Source organism: Mustela lutreola, chromosome 8, assembly GCF_030435805.1.
Source record: "Mustela lutreola isolate mMusLut2 chromosome 8, mMusLut2.pri, whole genome shotgun sequence".
NCBI classification, from domain to species: domain Eukaryota; kingdom Metazoa; phylum Chordata; class Mammalia; order Carnivora; family Mustelidae; genus Mustela; species Mustela lutreola.
Genome location: NC_081297.1, coordinates 30625322 through 30641761, shown reverse-complemented (window position 1 = coordinate 30641761; position 16440 = coordinate 30625322). Strand labels below are relative to the sequence as shown.

The following is a 16440-nucleotide window of genomic DNA, read 5'->3' as shown; positions in this document are numbered from 1 at the left end:
TGCCCCGCCCCAACCTTTGTTTCACCTTCACCTCTTAGAGGGTGGTGCAGTGAACTTGGCCAGCTATATTTTGAGAGACAGTCATGTCAGAGATCTGGAGAGATTCCTTGGGACCATTTAGACATGCAGGAGAGGCTTGGGTAGAATTGACAGAATGGAATTAAATCCTGCTGTTTGGTAGAGGGAGGCCCCTATACCTGCATAGGACACACTGCTCTTACAGAAAGCATGTGGAATAAAAACAACTCGTTAGGTAGGAGCTGGAAAAATCAGGTGGCGCATCCTGTATTTAGCAGAATCGAAAAGCTTTTTGTAGTTAATGACTCCTCTTGTCCTATTTTTCAGTTGGTTATTTATAGCTTTGGTTTGGTGATAACTTGTACTTTTTAGTGTTCAAGATTGAGATCAAGAGTAGTGAGAGAAATTTGTTCTTGTGTTACTATAATAAGAAAAATGTTGAGAAAGTTATTTGAATTGTAGATTTAGAAAGATATCAAATTACATTGTCCTGTATGTGAATAATAAAGTAAAATCTAATAATTTGGAAGAATTAGGGAGAGCTCAATTATAGAATAAGGAGATTTAAAGTACACACAGCAACTTTAAGCATGCTTTTTAGCTTTCCATATTAATAAATAGATGAGAGTGATTTGTATATCAGAATCTCTGCTTATTTGGCCTCTGCACAAACTGTTTAAAAATAGTTAATTACAAAGTGGCTAGAGCACATTTTCTAATAATTTCTTGAGAAAGGTTGCATATAGGAGGTGATACTGAGACTTTGTGAAAAATGTTTATATTCTGCACTTAGATTTAATTGGTAGCTTGTTGAGTATAGAGTTCTAGGTTGGAAATACTTTTTTCTCACAGTTGGAGGGCATTTTGAACTTCAGTGTATGGCGATACAGATCAGCTGCTTGCCAGGAGTCTCCAGTATCAAGACCATTAGGTCTTTCTTTTAGACTACTCAGTCTTCACTCTTCACAGAAGTCTTAAAATCTGCCAAGAAAGTCAGGGCTGCAGCGTCTTGGTAGTCAGTATTAGTTTTGCTTATAGTCCCTCAGTCTCCTCGTTTCTGTTTGGTACCTTGTGTCCCAGTTGTGCCTCTTGTCTTCCAAATCAGAATCTTACTGTTTTTCTCTTGTAAGAGGTAATGAATTCCTGTACTTCAACTAGGAAAAGGGAAGGGTGCATACCTAGCAAGCAGGCCAGAAGGAAAGGGATTCTGGCAATTTTAGTCTTCATTGCCTTCACCCCTAGTTCCAGGAGGACCTAATACTGTTACTTCCTGAGCCATTTGAAGATTCTGCTCTGTAAAGCGGTTGGATTTCACTTCCCTCTCCAACTCCACAGCCTCCCTTCACCATTTTAGAATCTGCTTTCTTTGTAGATGAGTTAGTCTTTTGTTCATTTGCTTCTCAGCTTCCAGAGTTTTGTGATTGCTTACATCTTGTGTTCTCCCTATTCTTGGTAGTATAAGTCTTTAAAAACATATTTCAGTACTTTTAGTGGGGTTTGAGAAGGGGAATAAGTGTTAACTCTTCCATGTAATTCAGAGCTTATTATTTTAGTGGTTATCTTAGAGCAGTGGATCTCAATTGGGTACAGTTTTGCCTCCTGGGGGACATTAGACAATGGGGACATTTTTTGTTAAACTCAAGGAGGGGTACTGGCATCTCGTGGGTAGAAGCCCGAGATGCTGTTAAACATCCTGTGATACACAAGATAGCTCCCACAACAAAGACTCATCTGGCCCTAAATGTCAGTAGTGCTGCTGTTGCAAACCCTGCCTTAGAAATGTTAACGTGCATACTCACCAGAGCCTAGTCAGCGTCTTCTCTTTAGAGCCAAGTGAGAACTGTATGTGCCATTTGCTATTGTTGTCTTTTATTTCAGTTTTTAGCCCGCGTATTGTTGTACATGGTGATTCTTAAATTCATCCTCCTGTTTGGCACTTTTTTCCCCCTCACACTCCTTTATGCAAATCAGATTATTTTGGATAACTTTTATCTTGGATAACTACTGTCTTAAGCACATACATTTAAAATTTTTTTAGTGAGGATTTGTTAGTGATAGAATCTTAGTTTAAAATTTAGTGATGATGTTAGTGATAGAATCTTAGTTTTTGTCTAGAAATTTATTTTTCCTCATTTTTGAAGAATATCTTTACTTGATACACAGTTCTTTTTTAAAGGATTTTTAAAAACTTATTTATCTGACAGAGCACAAACAGGGAGAGGGAGAAACAGATTTCCCGATGAGCAAGGAGCCCAGCCCAGGACCCTGGGATCATGACCTGAGCTGAAGGGAGTCAGTCAACCAGCTAAGCCACCTAGGCGCCCCTTGATATACAATTATAACTTGACTGCTACTTGTTTGTTTCTTCCTGGTTCACTAAAGATTTTATTCTCCTGTTTTCAGGCTTCCGTTGTTGATGTTGGAAATTCAGCTGTCAGTTTGATTTTTCATTCCTTGAAGAACAGCTTGTCCCTTCTGGCTGGCAGCTTTTAAGATCTTGTATCTGTAATTTTTCTATAATATGATTAGGTGAAGGTATCTTATTTCCTGCCCAGGGTTTTGTTGGGGTTCTTTTTTTTTTTCCTTTTCTATTCTTTTTCTTTTTTTTTTTTTAAAGATTTTATTTATTTGAGAGAGAGAGAGAGAGAGAGCACAAGCAGGGGGAGGGGAAAAAGGACAGGGAGAAGGAGGCTCCCCACTGAGCAAGGAGCCCAACCAAGGACCACCCCCCCACCCCCATCATGATATGAGCTGAAGGCAGACTCTTAAGCGGTTGAGCCACCAGGTGCCCCTTTTGTTGGGATTCTTGAACTTGAGGGGTCCTATCTTTGATTAGTTCTAGAAAATTCCTACTTGTCTATATATAGCCTTTGTCCCACTTTCTGTTTCCTCTCATTCTGGAGCTTTGATTAGATGAATATTTAATCTGCTTGCATTGGTCATGTCTTTTGATTTCCCTTTACTTGTGAATTTCTTTTTTTTAAGATTTTTTCTTTATCTGACAGAGATCACAAGTAGGCAGAGAGGCAGGCAGAGAGAGAGGAGGAAGCAGGCTCCCTGCAGAGCAGAGAGCCCGATGTGGGGCTCGATCCCAGGACCCTGGGATCATGACCTGAGCCGAAGGCAGCGGCTTTAACCCACTGAGCCACCCAGGTGCCCCTACTTGTGAATTTTATCTCTGTTTCTCTTTGTGCTTCATTCTCAATGATTTTTGATGTAGTTCTTGTTCATTATTTTTCATCTTTATTATTAAACTAGTCCTTAAATTTTATTTTATTTATTTTATTTTTTTAAAGATTCTATCTATTTATTTGACACACACACAGAGAAATCACAAGTAGGGAGAAAAGGCAGGCAGAGAGAGAGGGAGAAGCAGGCTCTCCGCTGAGCAGAGAGCCCGATGCTGGACTCCATCCCAGAACCCTGAGATCATGACCTGAGCCGAAGGCAGAGGCTTAACCAACTGAGCCACCCAGGCGCCCCAGTCCTTAAATTTTAAAAACATCTTAGTTTTTATTTATTTGGGAGAGCGTCTCATCTTATTACTTTGAAAAGTTTTAAACCTAAAAAACAGTATAGTGAACATCCACATACTAGGTAGCGCTTCATGTAGATTTATCTGTTTGAACATTTTGCCACATTTTGCTTCTTTTCTTCCTCCTTCTACCTCCTAGTAATTTCTTTTCTAAACCATTTGGATTAAGACAACATAATATTTTGTTGTCTAAGTATAAGGATGTTTTCCAGCAAAACTGTTGTCAGTTTTTGGTGAAAAATTATTGTGCCCAAGAAGTTTAATATTGATATGTTATTTAATACACAGTTAATATTCAGTGTTTCTCACTTGTCAAGTAATGTTCCTTATAGTTTTTTTTCCTGCACTGAAAGACCCAGTGAAGGATAATGTATTTCATATCTTTCTTTAGTGTTATTTTGTATTTAATTTAATGTAATTTATTTTTAAAGATTTTATTTATTAGCAAGAGAGCTCATGAGTGGGGTAGAGGGTGAGCTGTTTTGGGCAGAGGGAGAGAAGCAGACTTCGTGCTGAGTAGGAAGCCCGATGTGGGACTCAGTCCCAGGACCCTGAGATCGTGACCTGAGCCACTTGGGCGTGCATATATATATATATATATATATATATGATAATTCTAGTATATAAGGTCTTTAAGAGTTGAATTATTCTTTTCTGATGACTCTTAAGGTGTTTTGTTTCACATCGTGTCCACATATGTTTTATTTATTTATTTTTAAAGATTTTATTTATTTGTCAGAGAGGGGGAAAGAGAGAGAACACACAAGCAGGGGGAGCAGCAGGCAGAGGGAAGAGCATGTTTCCTGCTGACAGGGAGCCCAATGTGGAACTTGATCCCAAGACTGTGAGAACATGACCTGAGCTGAAGGCATACACTTAACTGACTGAGCTGCCCAGGTGTCCCCTGTATGTGTGTTTTAATATGTGACTATATATAGTGCTTAGAAATTTTTATATATAGGAAGTCTTTAATGCTGGGGTTGAAAGCTTGTTGTGTTAGAGAGGACTTGCTTTTGTTTCTGCCAGGAAGGTAGTATCCTGTAAACATTTGAAACTGAATTTTCAGCTTTAGTTTTTTAGGCCATCCAAGTAGTAGTAATTTAGATTGCGTGAAGCCTTGTTTGCGGTTGGGGATTCTCCCATTTCCCCCCACTTATCTGGGAAGATTCCTGTTATTTCCATTGTGTGGAATAAAAGGACAAGACTTATTTCTGCCTCACTGGTAATCTGAGGGTTACTACTTTGGGGTGTCAGGTCTTTATCAGGGGGAAATCTGGTTATACTTCGTACTTTTGGTAGTCTCAACTCCTGTTCCCCACTACTTGATGCCTTGAAAACTAACGTTCTAGTGTGAGGTTTGACATATGCCTTCAAAGAGAAAGCTGGTCATTACATTCTACTTAGGTTTTTTTTTTTTTTTTTTTAAAGATTTTATTTATTTATTTGACAGAGAGAGATCACAGTAGGAGAGAGGAAGGGAAGAGATCACAGAGAGAGGAAGGGAAGCAGGCCCCCTGCTGAGCAGAGAGCCCGATGTTGGACTTGATCCTAGGACCCTGAGATCATGACCTGAGCTGAAGGCAGCGGCTTAACCACCTGAGCCACCCAGGCGCCCCAACATTCTACTTAGTTTTTGACCTCTGAGTATTTCTTAGCCTTTTGCTTCTTGATGAGTCGTAAAAAAAATTATGTAATATTTTATTGTTTTAATCCAGGTGGTCATTTCAGTACCTACGTGTCATTGTCCTGTAAATGGAACGCCTCTGTAGCACACTCTATAAGGCTATATTTGCTGCAAAATATATACCCCAACATTACTGAGCCAAGTACCCTGTTGAATGGAGTTATGAGTATAGCACAGAAAGCATTTAGAGAATGCTTACCAAAAATAATCAATTTTATTTAATTACCACTAATTTCTAGTAGTAAATATCAAGATTTTAGAGGTACCTCTGCCTTAAAAAAAAAAAAAAAAAAAAGATTTATTTATTTATTTGTCAGAGAGAGAGAGTGCGCGTGCACGCACGAGCAAGCATAGGCAGGCAGAGGTAGAGGAAGAAGCAGGCGTCCAAAAGAATAAGGAGCCTGATGTGGGATCCTAGGACGGTGGGGTCATGACCCAAGTTAAAGGCAGATGCCCAAATGACTGAGCCATCCAAGCATCCCAGTACCCCCGGTTCTATAAAATAATAAAACATATTGAGATACATGTTTCTCTTCATGCAAAAAAGGAACATCTTGGGGTGCCTGGGTGGCTCAGTGGGTATAGCCACTGCCTTCAGCTCAGGTCATGATCTCAGGTCCTGGGATCGAGCCCCGTGTTGGGCTCTCTGCTCAGCGGGGAGCCTGCTTCCTTTTCTCTCTGCCTACTTGTGAAATCTCTCTCTCTCTCTCTGCCAAATAAATAAATGGAATTTTAAAATTAAAAAAAAAAAGGAACATCTTACTGCACAAAAATTGGGAAATTATGGGAGCATTTCATTAGCTAGAAAGTCATGTCTATGAAAATATTGATTTAGTGACTTTGTTTCCTAAATTAGTTTTACTATTATAAGACATAATTGACATACAGCATTGTTAGTTTCAGGTGTACAATGATGATGATTCTATATTTGTGTATATTGTGAAATGATCACCACATTAAGTCTAGTAAAGAATTTTTTTGTCATGTGAGAAGTTTTAAGATCCACTCTTTTAGCAACTTTCACATATGTAATACAGTATTATTGTGTTTTCCATGCAGTACTTTATATCTATATCCCCATGACTTATTTATTTTATAACTGGAAATTTGTGCTTTTTAGCCCTTTTCCCAGTGGGTGAACCTGCCTTCTCCCTCACCTCTGGCAACTACCAGTCTGTTCTCTGTTATCTGTTAGCTTGTTCTGTTTTGTTTTGAAGATTCCACATAAGTGGGATCATATGGTATTTGTTTTTCTCTGACGTATTTGACTTAGCATAATGGCCGTAATGTCCATCTGTGTCTTTGCAAATGGTAAAATTTTGTTCTTTTTTATGGCTGAATAATATTCCATTGTATAGATTTCTTTTCTCTGTTTCTAGAAGATTTTATTGTACTGTACTTAAGTGGTCTCAATTTAAAAACAAGTCTTGATTTTTAAAATAGGTTTTCCATTTTTAACATTACTCTTAAAAAATGTATATAGGTCACTTTATGCAGGGTTCCTGTAAAGTCGTCTATGTCAGTTTTTGTGAACATGTTACTATTAGTATGTTTCTTTTTTCTACAACATTGAGAATCTACACAGTTAAGTGTTTTAGACCAAATTATGATGATAGAAGATATAGTTTGAGTCAGATTTAATTGCAGGAAGTATTTTACCTAGAAGTGATCCTGGAGGGGTCATTTACAAGAACTCTAATCACATAAATATTCGTGAATGAATGAAGTTTAAGTGCAGTAAGCAAATTGCTACTTACTCACATTATGGTGCCTATTTGAAAAAGCAGAAATTAACTTTTGTCAATCTTATTTGCTTCTCTTGTATGTCTGGATTTTATCATGCTTTTAAAAGTAAAGCATACCTAAGTTATTTTCATACTGAATTTTCACCTCTCTATCGTTTGAATTTTTTCAATATTATTTTTCCTGTTTTGAAGTTTAGTTTCCAACTATCTTTAATAAACATGTGATTGAGGAAATAAATTAGCCAAATAAAAGCAATGAATGAGAGAGAACATAAAATACAGTATTACAAGACTAGTGACCCCCCTCCAATTCCACACATTAAAAAAACAATAATTCTATTTATTGAGCACTATTGTTTGCCAGGCATGAGAATTTTCAAGAAATTCGGTCTGAGGAAGTACTGTCATCCTGTATTTTGCTTACACAGGGATGTATATATCCATACATACTCCTGTCAGTTTTTAATCTGATTTCAGTTCAAAAGCAGAATTAAATAATAGAAGGTAGCATTTTATCTCTCATTCTGAAAACATAGTTTTCAATTTTATTATGGTGAATTTTTACAGGGTTACATCATTGTGATAAAATAACTATTATAAATTTCCCCTTACCATGTAACATTGTACCATTTAAAAGACTAACAATTTGTGAGTTAAATTTTCAGATATAGTCAAGATATCTTAGTGTGCTTATAGCTATTACAGTTTATTGTTTAGATTTGCAATGGCTGCATATGTGTGTGTGTAAATATATATATATATATATATATATATATTCAAAGAAGAAAAATCCTTATGTTTCTGACTATTTATAGCTTCTTTCATCAGAAGAAAACTACCACAGCATTTGTTACAGCCAGTCAGATAGTCAGTGTGGTTCTCCTCCAAGGGGTTGGTCAGAAGAGTTGGATGAACGTGGGCATACCTTATATACCAGTGACTATACTAATGAAAAGGTACATTTTTTTTTCTCACCTAGTTTTTTGGGGCAGAATCCTTACATAAAATAGTCGTGTTCTGAAGTTTTAGTAGTATTTAAAAAACACATGAAAATATTCTTTAATTCTGAAATCATGCCAACTGACAACATGAAATCTCATTATATAACTACTGATTCATGGTTTTAAATTGCTTATAATTACAGTGATTTTTGTGGTGTCAAAACCATCTAAGACAACTTTTTAAGAGTAGACCTGTTGAGTGTCATTCTGTTAAGACTTCGTCAGTAAACATATTATTTTATATTTTTCTCAAGGAATGAATGGTTTTTAAGGAATAGTTTTCTCAGCATGTGTCACTATGATATACCACCTCACTTTCTATACTCCTTTTTCTTTTATAATCAAGTTATGTAAAACAAAAACCATGAATCTAGTACCTTATGATTAATTAGTTTGGGAATGCATATTGAAATTTTATGTATTAACATCTGGTATCATCAGAGAAGATAACTGATTGGTTGTGCTTGCTTTAATTACTTCGCACTCGAACATGACACATTAGTTTTCATGTATTTCACAATTAAGATCATATGTTAAATTAGCAGTACTTCCAGTCTTTTGCCCCTCATAGTCCCTATGTTTTATCATATGAAGTTTTATTATTAGTGTTACTTAAATGATATTGAATGAGGAATGTGTTGGCTACAGGAGGTAATTCCTAGGGTTTTACATGAAGTTTGGCTTACAATGTTTAGTAGTTTTATATTTGAAGATTTAAAAAATACTCTCTCGTTTTTTTCCCAACCCTGTTTTCAAGTGAGTGTGACCCTGTGTCTAGTATATATGTATATCTGTGTGTCTTTATTTTATATTTTCTTGTGTTAAGTGGTGCTTCACATTAGAACTAGCTTGATACTGAAAGAGAGAGGAAATAAATTCACATTTAATATTGAGTTTATTTACTTTTACCAAACTTAAAATTCAAATCTATTAGTATAAGCTTGTAAATTTTTTTTGCGGTGTTCTTGAGTATGCAGAATAAAGTTCATAAGAAAAATATCTAATATCTCCAGTTGCATAAGCTTAAACTCACTTTTACTTAAATTAAAAAAATAAAACTTTTTTTGTTTTTTGTGTTTTACACCTGTTTTGTTTTTATAGTGGCTCAAGCATGTTGATGATCAAGGTAGACAGTATTACTACAGTGCAGATGGATCTCGTTCAGAATGGGAATTGCCAAAGGTAATAAACCTTAACATTGAATTTATATTTTAAAATAGTAGATATAATAATATCTGAAAATGGTCTCAGCAGATTTACTTTAAAATTTTTATTCAACTTTTAAAAAGCAGAACTTTTTTTTGGAATTCATTGAGAATCCTTTGGCTAAAATATTCTAAGTTGTGTATGATCTTTGCTATATAATACTAATAATTTCTATTCAAAAGTTCTTTTGGTTGAAATTGGTTTTTCCATCATTCTTGGAAATAAGAATTTCCTTCAGTGCCAATAAGGTTATCTTATATCTAGTCATCTTGCATATATTGAATTTTTGAGGTTGGTCTTAACATTTAATCGTTTTTGTTTTTTTTTTAAGAGAAAAAAGTGACTCAGTATTCCAGTTTATTCTCGTATGTGAATATGGGTTGTAATTGTGTCCGTCATTAGCAGCATGTGCTGATAAAATCTTCTAGGGTCTCACTGGGTCTTTTTCCAGATGAGTACATCAGGGCTCAGTTGATCTTAAGGCCGTGGGCTTCAGAGTGGTCATGTGCTTGTCACACTACTAGTATTGAGATAATTTTAAATGATATCTGAGCAAAAGTTTAAATTTTAATTGGTAGTTAATTTTGATGTTTTAGAAAATGATAATGTTAGCAGACCTATCTGTAGTGTTAGATAGACTTTAATTTTTAAAGAAATTTGTCTTTTTGCCAAAGAAAATCAATTTAAAGAAAAGTGCTGTTATTATAAAGATACATGGATATAGAAAAAAATCACTAGATGTTAATAACTTGAAGGTTGGAAAACACTGTTTAGTAAAGTAGTAATAATTATGGTTTCTTCTTTTGTGAATTTTATCTGACCTCTATTTTATGAAATTATAAGGTTTGATACTAGTGTAATAAGCTATACAGTGAGCACTTGATTATTAAGAACACCTTTGTGACCTGTCTTGAGTTAGTAGCATAAGAACTCCATTATAAATCTGACAGCTTTTAAAATGCCAAGATATCAAGGAACGATGTAGGGCTATAATGCAAACTTGACTCAGGGTTTGGGGGAGAGGGGTGAGAATAAAGGAAATAATAATTCTTTTAGTTAATTTAGCTATCAGGTACAGCCCCAGAATTTTCTTGTGTTAAAAAAACCTTGTTAGGGGGCACCTGGGTGGCTCAGTGGGTTAAAGCCTCTGCTTTTGGCTCAGGTCATGATCCCAGGGTCCTGGGATAGAGCCCTTCATCGGGCTCTCTGCTTGGCAGGGATCCTGCTTCCCTTCCTCTCTCTGCCTGCCTCTCTGCCTACGTGTGATCTCTGTCTGTCAAATAAATAAATAAATAAATAGTCTTTAAAAAACAAAAAAAACAACAAAACAAAACAACAACCTTGTCAGATCTTCAAATAAGCATTTGTATTTATGTATTTTACATGTATTTTAGCATGTATTTTATACAAGTAAAATACAGCTCAGCAGAAGAAACTATTTTTAACCATTTTTTAATACTTTCAAAATGAGAGGTTGTATTAAAATTTACATATAGACAATAGGATTGTTTTTTGAAAATAATGCTGTTTGCAACATAACATTAATGATAATGATGATAATTTCTATATTTTAATTTCAGAACTCAACATACAAAGAATTATGAAGATATTATCACATTGTGGGCTTTCTTTTTTTAAGGCTTAATTTTTTTAGAACAGTTAGAGGTTTACAATAAAAGTGAGAGGAAGGTATAGAGATTTCTCATATATCTTTGGTTCCTGCACATGTGCAACCTCCCTCATTATCAACATCACTCCCCAGGGTAGTATATTCTTTACTAAGGATGAACCTGCATTGACAAATCATAATCACCTGAAGTCCATAGTCTACCTTAGAGTTCATTCTTGGTGTTGTATATTCTGTGGATTTAGACAAAAGTATACTGATATGTCTTTCCTTATAATATCATACCAAGTATTTTCAATGCCCTAAAAATCCTCTGTTCACTACCTCCCTCAGCCCCTGGCAACTACTGATCTTTCTATTGTCTTCATGGTTATGTCACATTCTGGTTTTTTTTTTTTTTTTTTTTTTGAAATTTTATTTATTTATTTGATAGAGAGCACATGCAGGGCGAGTGGCAGGCAGAGGGAAAGGGAGAAGCAGGCTCCCACTGAGCAGAGGGCCTGATGTGGGGCTTGATCCCAGGACCTTGGGATCATGACCTGAGTTGAAGGCAGATGCTTAACTGAGCCACCAAGGTGCCCTATCACATGGTTTTTATTTAAAATTAACCATAGATAATATCTATCTAAATATACATATATTTAAATATATATATTTCTAAAAATATATATCTAAAATAATACTGAGAATGAGTAAAGATCCAAATAAAAATATACTTAAAAATGCCATAAATCGCTCCTCACATATTTCAGGGATAGAAGTTTTCTATTATCACTCTTTAAAATTATGAAATAGAGTTCAGTAAAACATTCATGGTTTTTTTTTTTCCATTTTCGTCACTAATTAGTACTTTTGGAATCTGATTCTTCAGATAAAACCATATTTACCTTTTAAACTTTGAAGTTGTACCAACCCCTTGGAATCTTATAGTATTTTATAAACTAGAGAATAGCAGTTGAATAATACTGTAGTAACATTTAGGGTTTTTTTTGTTTGTGAGATGTTTGTTTAGCTTTGTTTCATTGTGGTTTTTTGGGGAGGAGGTTGATTGTTTTACAAAGAATTAGATATGAAATGGCCTAAATTTCCCTAATTTAATTGTCCTTTAATAAAATGTTTTAGTGGGAAATAATATTCCAAGTTTAATATGATTATTATTAACTTTTAGGAGAAAAGATATATGTAATAAGATTAACAGTATTTTTATTTGTAAATATACTGGGAAGAAATAGAATACATCGGCTCTTATTTTTCAAAACCAGTACCATTTACAAATAAAATCCTATTTAGTGATTAAATTGGAAAGAAAAATCTTATATACGTAATACCTATGTGCTGGGAAAGGAGTATGTTTTTGGTATATAACTGTTCAATATTGAAAACTGTGTGACATTGATGGAGCTATTGGGCTTATAAAATACGAAATCTGATTTCGACTTAAAGATACCAAAGGAGGGACTTCTGGATTGCTCAGTCGGTTAAGCCACTGCCTTCAGCTCAGGTCATGATCCTGGGGTCCAAGGATTGACCCCCGCATCATGCTCCTTGCTCGGCAGGGAGCCTGCTTCTCTTTCCACCTCTGCCTGCCATTCTGCCTGCTTGTGTGCTCTCTTTCTCTGACAAATAAAATCTTAAAAAAAAAAAAAAGATACCAAAAGATATATCTGCTGAAGGCTTAAGTCACTGAAAATGATTTAGACTATAGAAAAATATTTTATTAATATAATAATTACATAATTTAAACATATTACATTTTTCTAACAGTTGACAAATTCCAGTTGTCGCTCCTGTCAGTTCCTCACCATTTGTGTTATAGAGGAATCTTTTGTTGTATTGTATCTTCCTTCATAGTAGTTTCTAATTGCCTGGAGTAATGGAATCGAACATAAGACTTCTTTTGAGTTATTTGTCCCAGGTCGGGGTCCACTGAAAGACGAGGCTTCCCAGATGACCCAATACAAGGAGTAATTTGAAATCTATACTTAATGTATAGCTTCATATTCTATTTGTTTTTTTATTAACTCCTATACTCTCCCTGGTCAGAAAACTTATAGGTTCAACATTAAAATACCTACTTGTGGAGATGTCCTGGGTGAAAGAAAGAAGAAAGGGAAGGGACTGAGTCATATGAAAACCTTTCAGGGTAGTTCCACGACAGTGGAAATGGGTGTTGATTGTGATCATTGTTGAGCCATTTAGTGGTATTATCTCATTTTCGGCCACGATTTGCCACTTAGGATAAAAGCAGAATGGGTAGTTTTTTGAATTTCTAATTAAAATGAATGTGAGGAGAAGGTTGGATTTGGGTATAGTGGGAATGAGGAAATAAGGCAAAATGTTTTAGAACCTCTACTTAGTAAGTCCAAAATAAGTCTCTCAGAGGGTTTTGTAACTCCCAGTGCAGATATTAGAAACTTAGCGTTTGTTTTTTGAGTACATCTTTGGTGGTCAGCATTGTATAGATATTATCATGAATGCAGATGCACAGGGCTTGGTCTTTATCCTCAAGGAGTTTGCTATAAATCTGGAAAGCAGAAGCATGTACATATATGACAGCTAAGTGAGACAAAATATGTACACATATACATTTATGCATACCTGGCTGTAGATTGGGTATAGGTGAAGGGAACCATAAAACAAGACTAGAGGAAGCACTCGGGTGGGGGGAGGGGAGGCGATAAGGATGAATGAAAAGAGAACAAAAGGGGCACCTGGGTGGCTCAGTGGGTTAAGCTGCTGCCTTCCGCTCAGGTCATGATCTCAGGGTCCTGGGATCGAGTCCCACATCGGGCTCTCTGCTCAGCAGGGAGCCTGCTTCTCTCTCTCTCTCTCGCTCTCACTCTCTCTGCCAGCCTCTCTACCTGTGATCTCTCTCTCTGTCAAATAAATAATTAATCTTTATAAAAAAAAAAAAAAGAAAAGAGAACAAAACAAAATGTCTCCCACCCAAAATGAGTCTGGTATTCAAAATTCCACATAAAACATATGAAGAAACCAATGCTAATATAAACACGAAAAAAATCTAAGAATCAGAACATTGTACTCCAGTTGAAATTAATTTTGTTAATAACTTAATATAGACTTTAAATAATGTTGTAGGTGTCTGGAGTTAAATGAAGGCTTTCATTTAGAAAGAACAAGAAGGGCAACTCTTTTTGGTCCCCTCCCTCTTTGGAAGCTTTGTGCTATCACTCAGTAAACTTTGCTTTGCTGCGCACTCAAAAAAATAAAATGAAAAATAAAAAGTACAAGAAATTATGAAAAATAAAAATGAGTGATATCTGAATAGGGGACTATGATAAAAAATAGAAATATTTCAGATGAAAAAGCTAGTCATTGGAATTAACAAGTATAGTCAGTAGTGTAAACTATAGACAGAAGGGCAGAAAGATAACTAATACTAAAGCATAGTTAAAAGAAATGGAAGATGGGTGGGAAGTTTCCTGTATTCATAAACTAGGAGTTCCAGAAGAGAAGAATGAAGGAAAGATGGGGAAATAATATCTAATTTCTAATAATTTCTAGGAATTTTCTAAAATCAAAAGAAGGCATGAGGGTATAACTTGAAAATATGCCTTAAATACTGACCAGGATAGGCACCTGGGTGACTCAGTGGGTTAAAGCCTCTGCCTTTGGCTCAGGTCATGATCCCAGGGTTCTGGGATTGAGCCCTGAGTCGGGCTCTTTGCTCAGCAGGGAGCCTGCTTCCTCCTCTCTCTCTCTCTCTCTCTCTCTCTCTGCCTGCCTCTCTGCCTACTTGTGATCTCTGTCTATCAAATAAATAAATAACAAAAAAATTTAAATACTGACCAGGATAAATTAAATATATATGTTGACAGATTTTCCTGGATGTGCAGAACTTCAATATAGGGAGACAATTATAACAGCTGTCAAAGGGTAAATCACCAGATTTCCTGCAGTGGTAGATTGCATCATTGGGTTCATTCTTTAGCCATTCCAGTAGAAGTGCTCTTTGATGTTTACCTTTGTAGAGGCCTTCCACTGTGTGTGGGGGTATATTCTGCTGTTACCTGAGTTCAGTCATAATGACTTGCTTTCCCTGATGATTTGTTAGTAAATGTATCACAAAGTATAGTATTGAAATGGGCATGTGCAGCAAAAATTATAATTAAACATTAAAAATTTAATTAAAAATTTAAAAATGAATAGAGCCTCAGAGATCTTTGGGAAAATACAGAAGATCTAACATTTCATTGGAGTTCTTAGAGGAAGAGAAGAAAGAGTGTGAGGTTGAAAAATATTTGCAGAAAACAATGTTTGAAAACATCCCAAATTTGGTAAAAGACCAACAGAAATCAAGAAGTTGAGCAACACCTAAAAAACAGGATAGACCTAAAGAAATCCACATCTTGACACATAGTAGTCAGATTTCTGAGAAGTAAACACTTCCCCTTTCATTCCCTCCTAAATAATCTTGAAAGCAGCTATCTTGAAAGTACCTATAGGGTGATAATGATTTGAATGCAGTGGATGTCTTACTAGAAACCATGAAGCCAGAAGGAAGTGGTATAACATTTTTCAAACGCTGAAAGAAAAAACTCTAAACCTATAATTTTACATCCAACAAAAATGTCCTTCAGGAATGAAAGTAAATAAAGACCTTCTCAAATGAAAGTAAACTAAGAGATTTATTACCAGCATCATATTTTCAAAGCCTTGCCGTAGGAAGTCCTTCACACAGGAGAGAAATGATAAGAAGACATTAGGAATGAAGAAAGTACAATGGAAAGGGTGAATATCTGAGGACACTTGTCTTAGTTTTAAAAATTATGTTTGACATTCAAAACAAAAATCGAAACATTTCTGAAATAACTCACTGTAGGTAGAGATGATACTTACAACAGCTGTATACCATAAAGAGGGGAGAGTAATATAATTGTTGGTAAGATTTCTGCATTTCACTTGAAATAGTGAAATATTGATAGTAGTAGACTGTGGTAAATTAATCATGTGAATTTAATCCCTAGAATAAGTACTAACAAGCCAACGAAAGACTCAAGAAACCATAGATAAACTATAATAGTAAAAACTTTTCAAATAGCCCACAGAAGGCAGGAAAAGAGAAACTCAAATGAATAATAGGTTAGAAAACAAAATGGCAAACTTGAATCCTAACATATATAATTACATTAAATATAAATGGTCTAAACACACCTGTTAAAAATTTTTCAGAAACAATAAAAAACCATGACCCAACAATTTGCTTCCATAAGAAAATTACTTCAAATGTAATGTGATATTATATCATGCTAAAGGTTATTTGTCAGATCTACAGTAAATTTCATACTTAAATCCCATACTTGTGGGATTATAGGAGCTTTCTCATTAGAATTAGAAACTAGATTTGAACTTTTTAAAATCACTGCTTCTGTTCAACAATAAAGTCAAGTCGAGAGGAAAGGTACAGTTGTTTTAATTATTAGAAAAATGAAGAGAATTTACATACTCGAAGCTGTTGATTTGCTGGATATAAAATCAACATAAAAACTACCCATTTCTTGGGGTGCGTGGGTGGCTTAGTCGTTTAAGTGTCTGCTTTCAGCTCAGATCATGATCCCAAGGTTCTGGGATCAAGCCGCATGTTGGGCTCCCTGCTCAGTGGG

General features: G+C 35.4%; 1 protein-coding gene across 3 annotated transcripts in view; it reads left to right on the top strand.

Moving 5' to 3' along the window:
- ARHGAP12 (Rho GTPase activating protein 12) overlaps window positions 1-16440 on the top strand; it is a 110218-nt gene that overhangs the window by 48493 nt on the left and 45285 nt on the right. For 2 of the 3 annotated variants that reach the window (XM_059184211.1, XM_059184210.1), the window contains exons 5-6: window positions 7798-7938; window positions 9085-9165. In XM_059184211.1, the coding sequence (XP_059040194.1) occupies window positions 7798-7938; window positions 9085-9165 (222 nt within the window). The remainder of the gene's footprint in view (window positions 1-7797; window positions 7939-9084; window positions 9166-16440) is intronic. The other variant, XM_059184212.1, reaches the window with a different exon arrangement.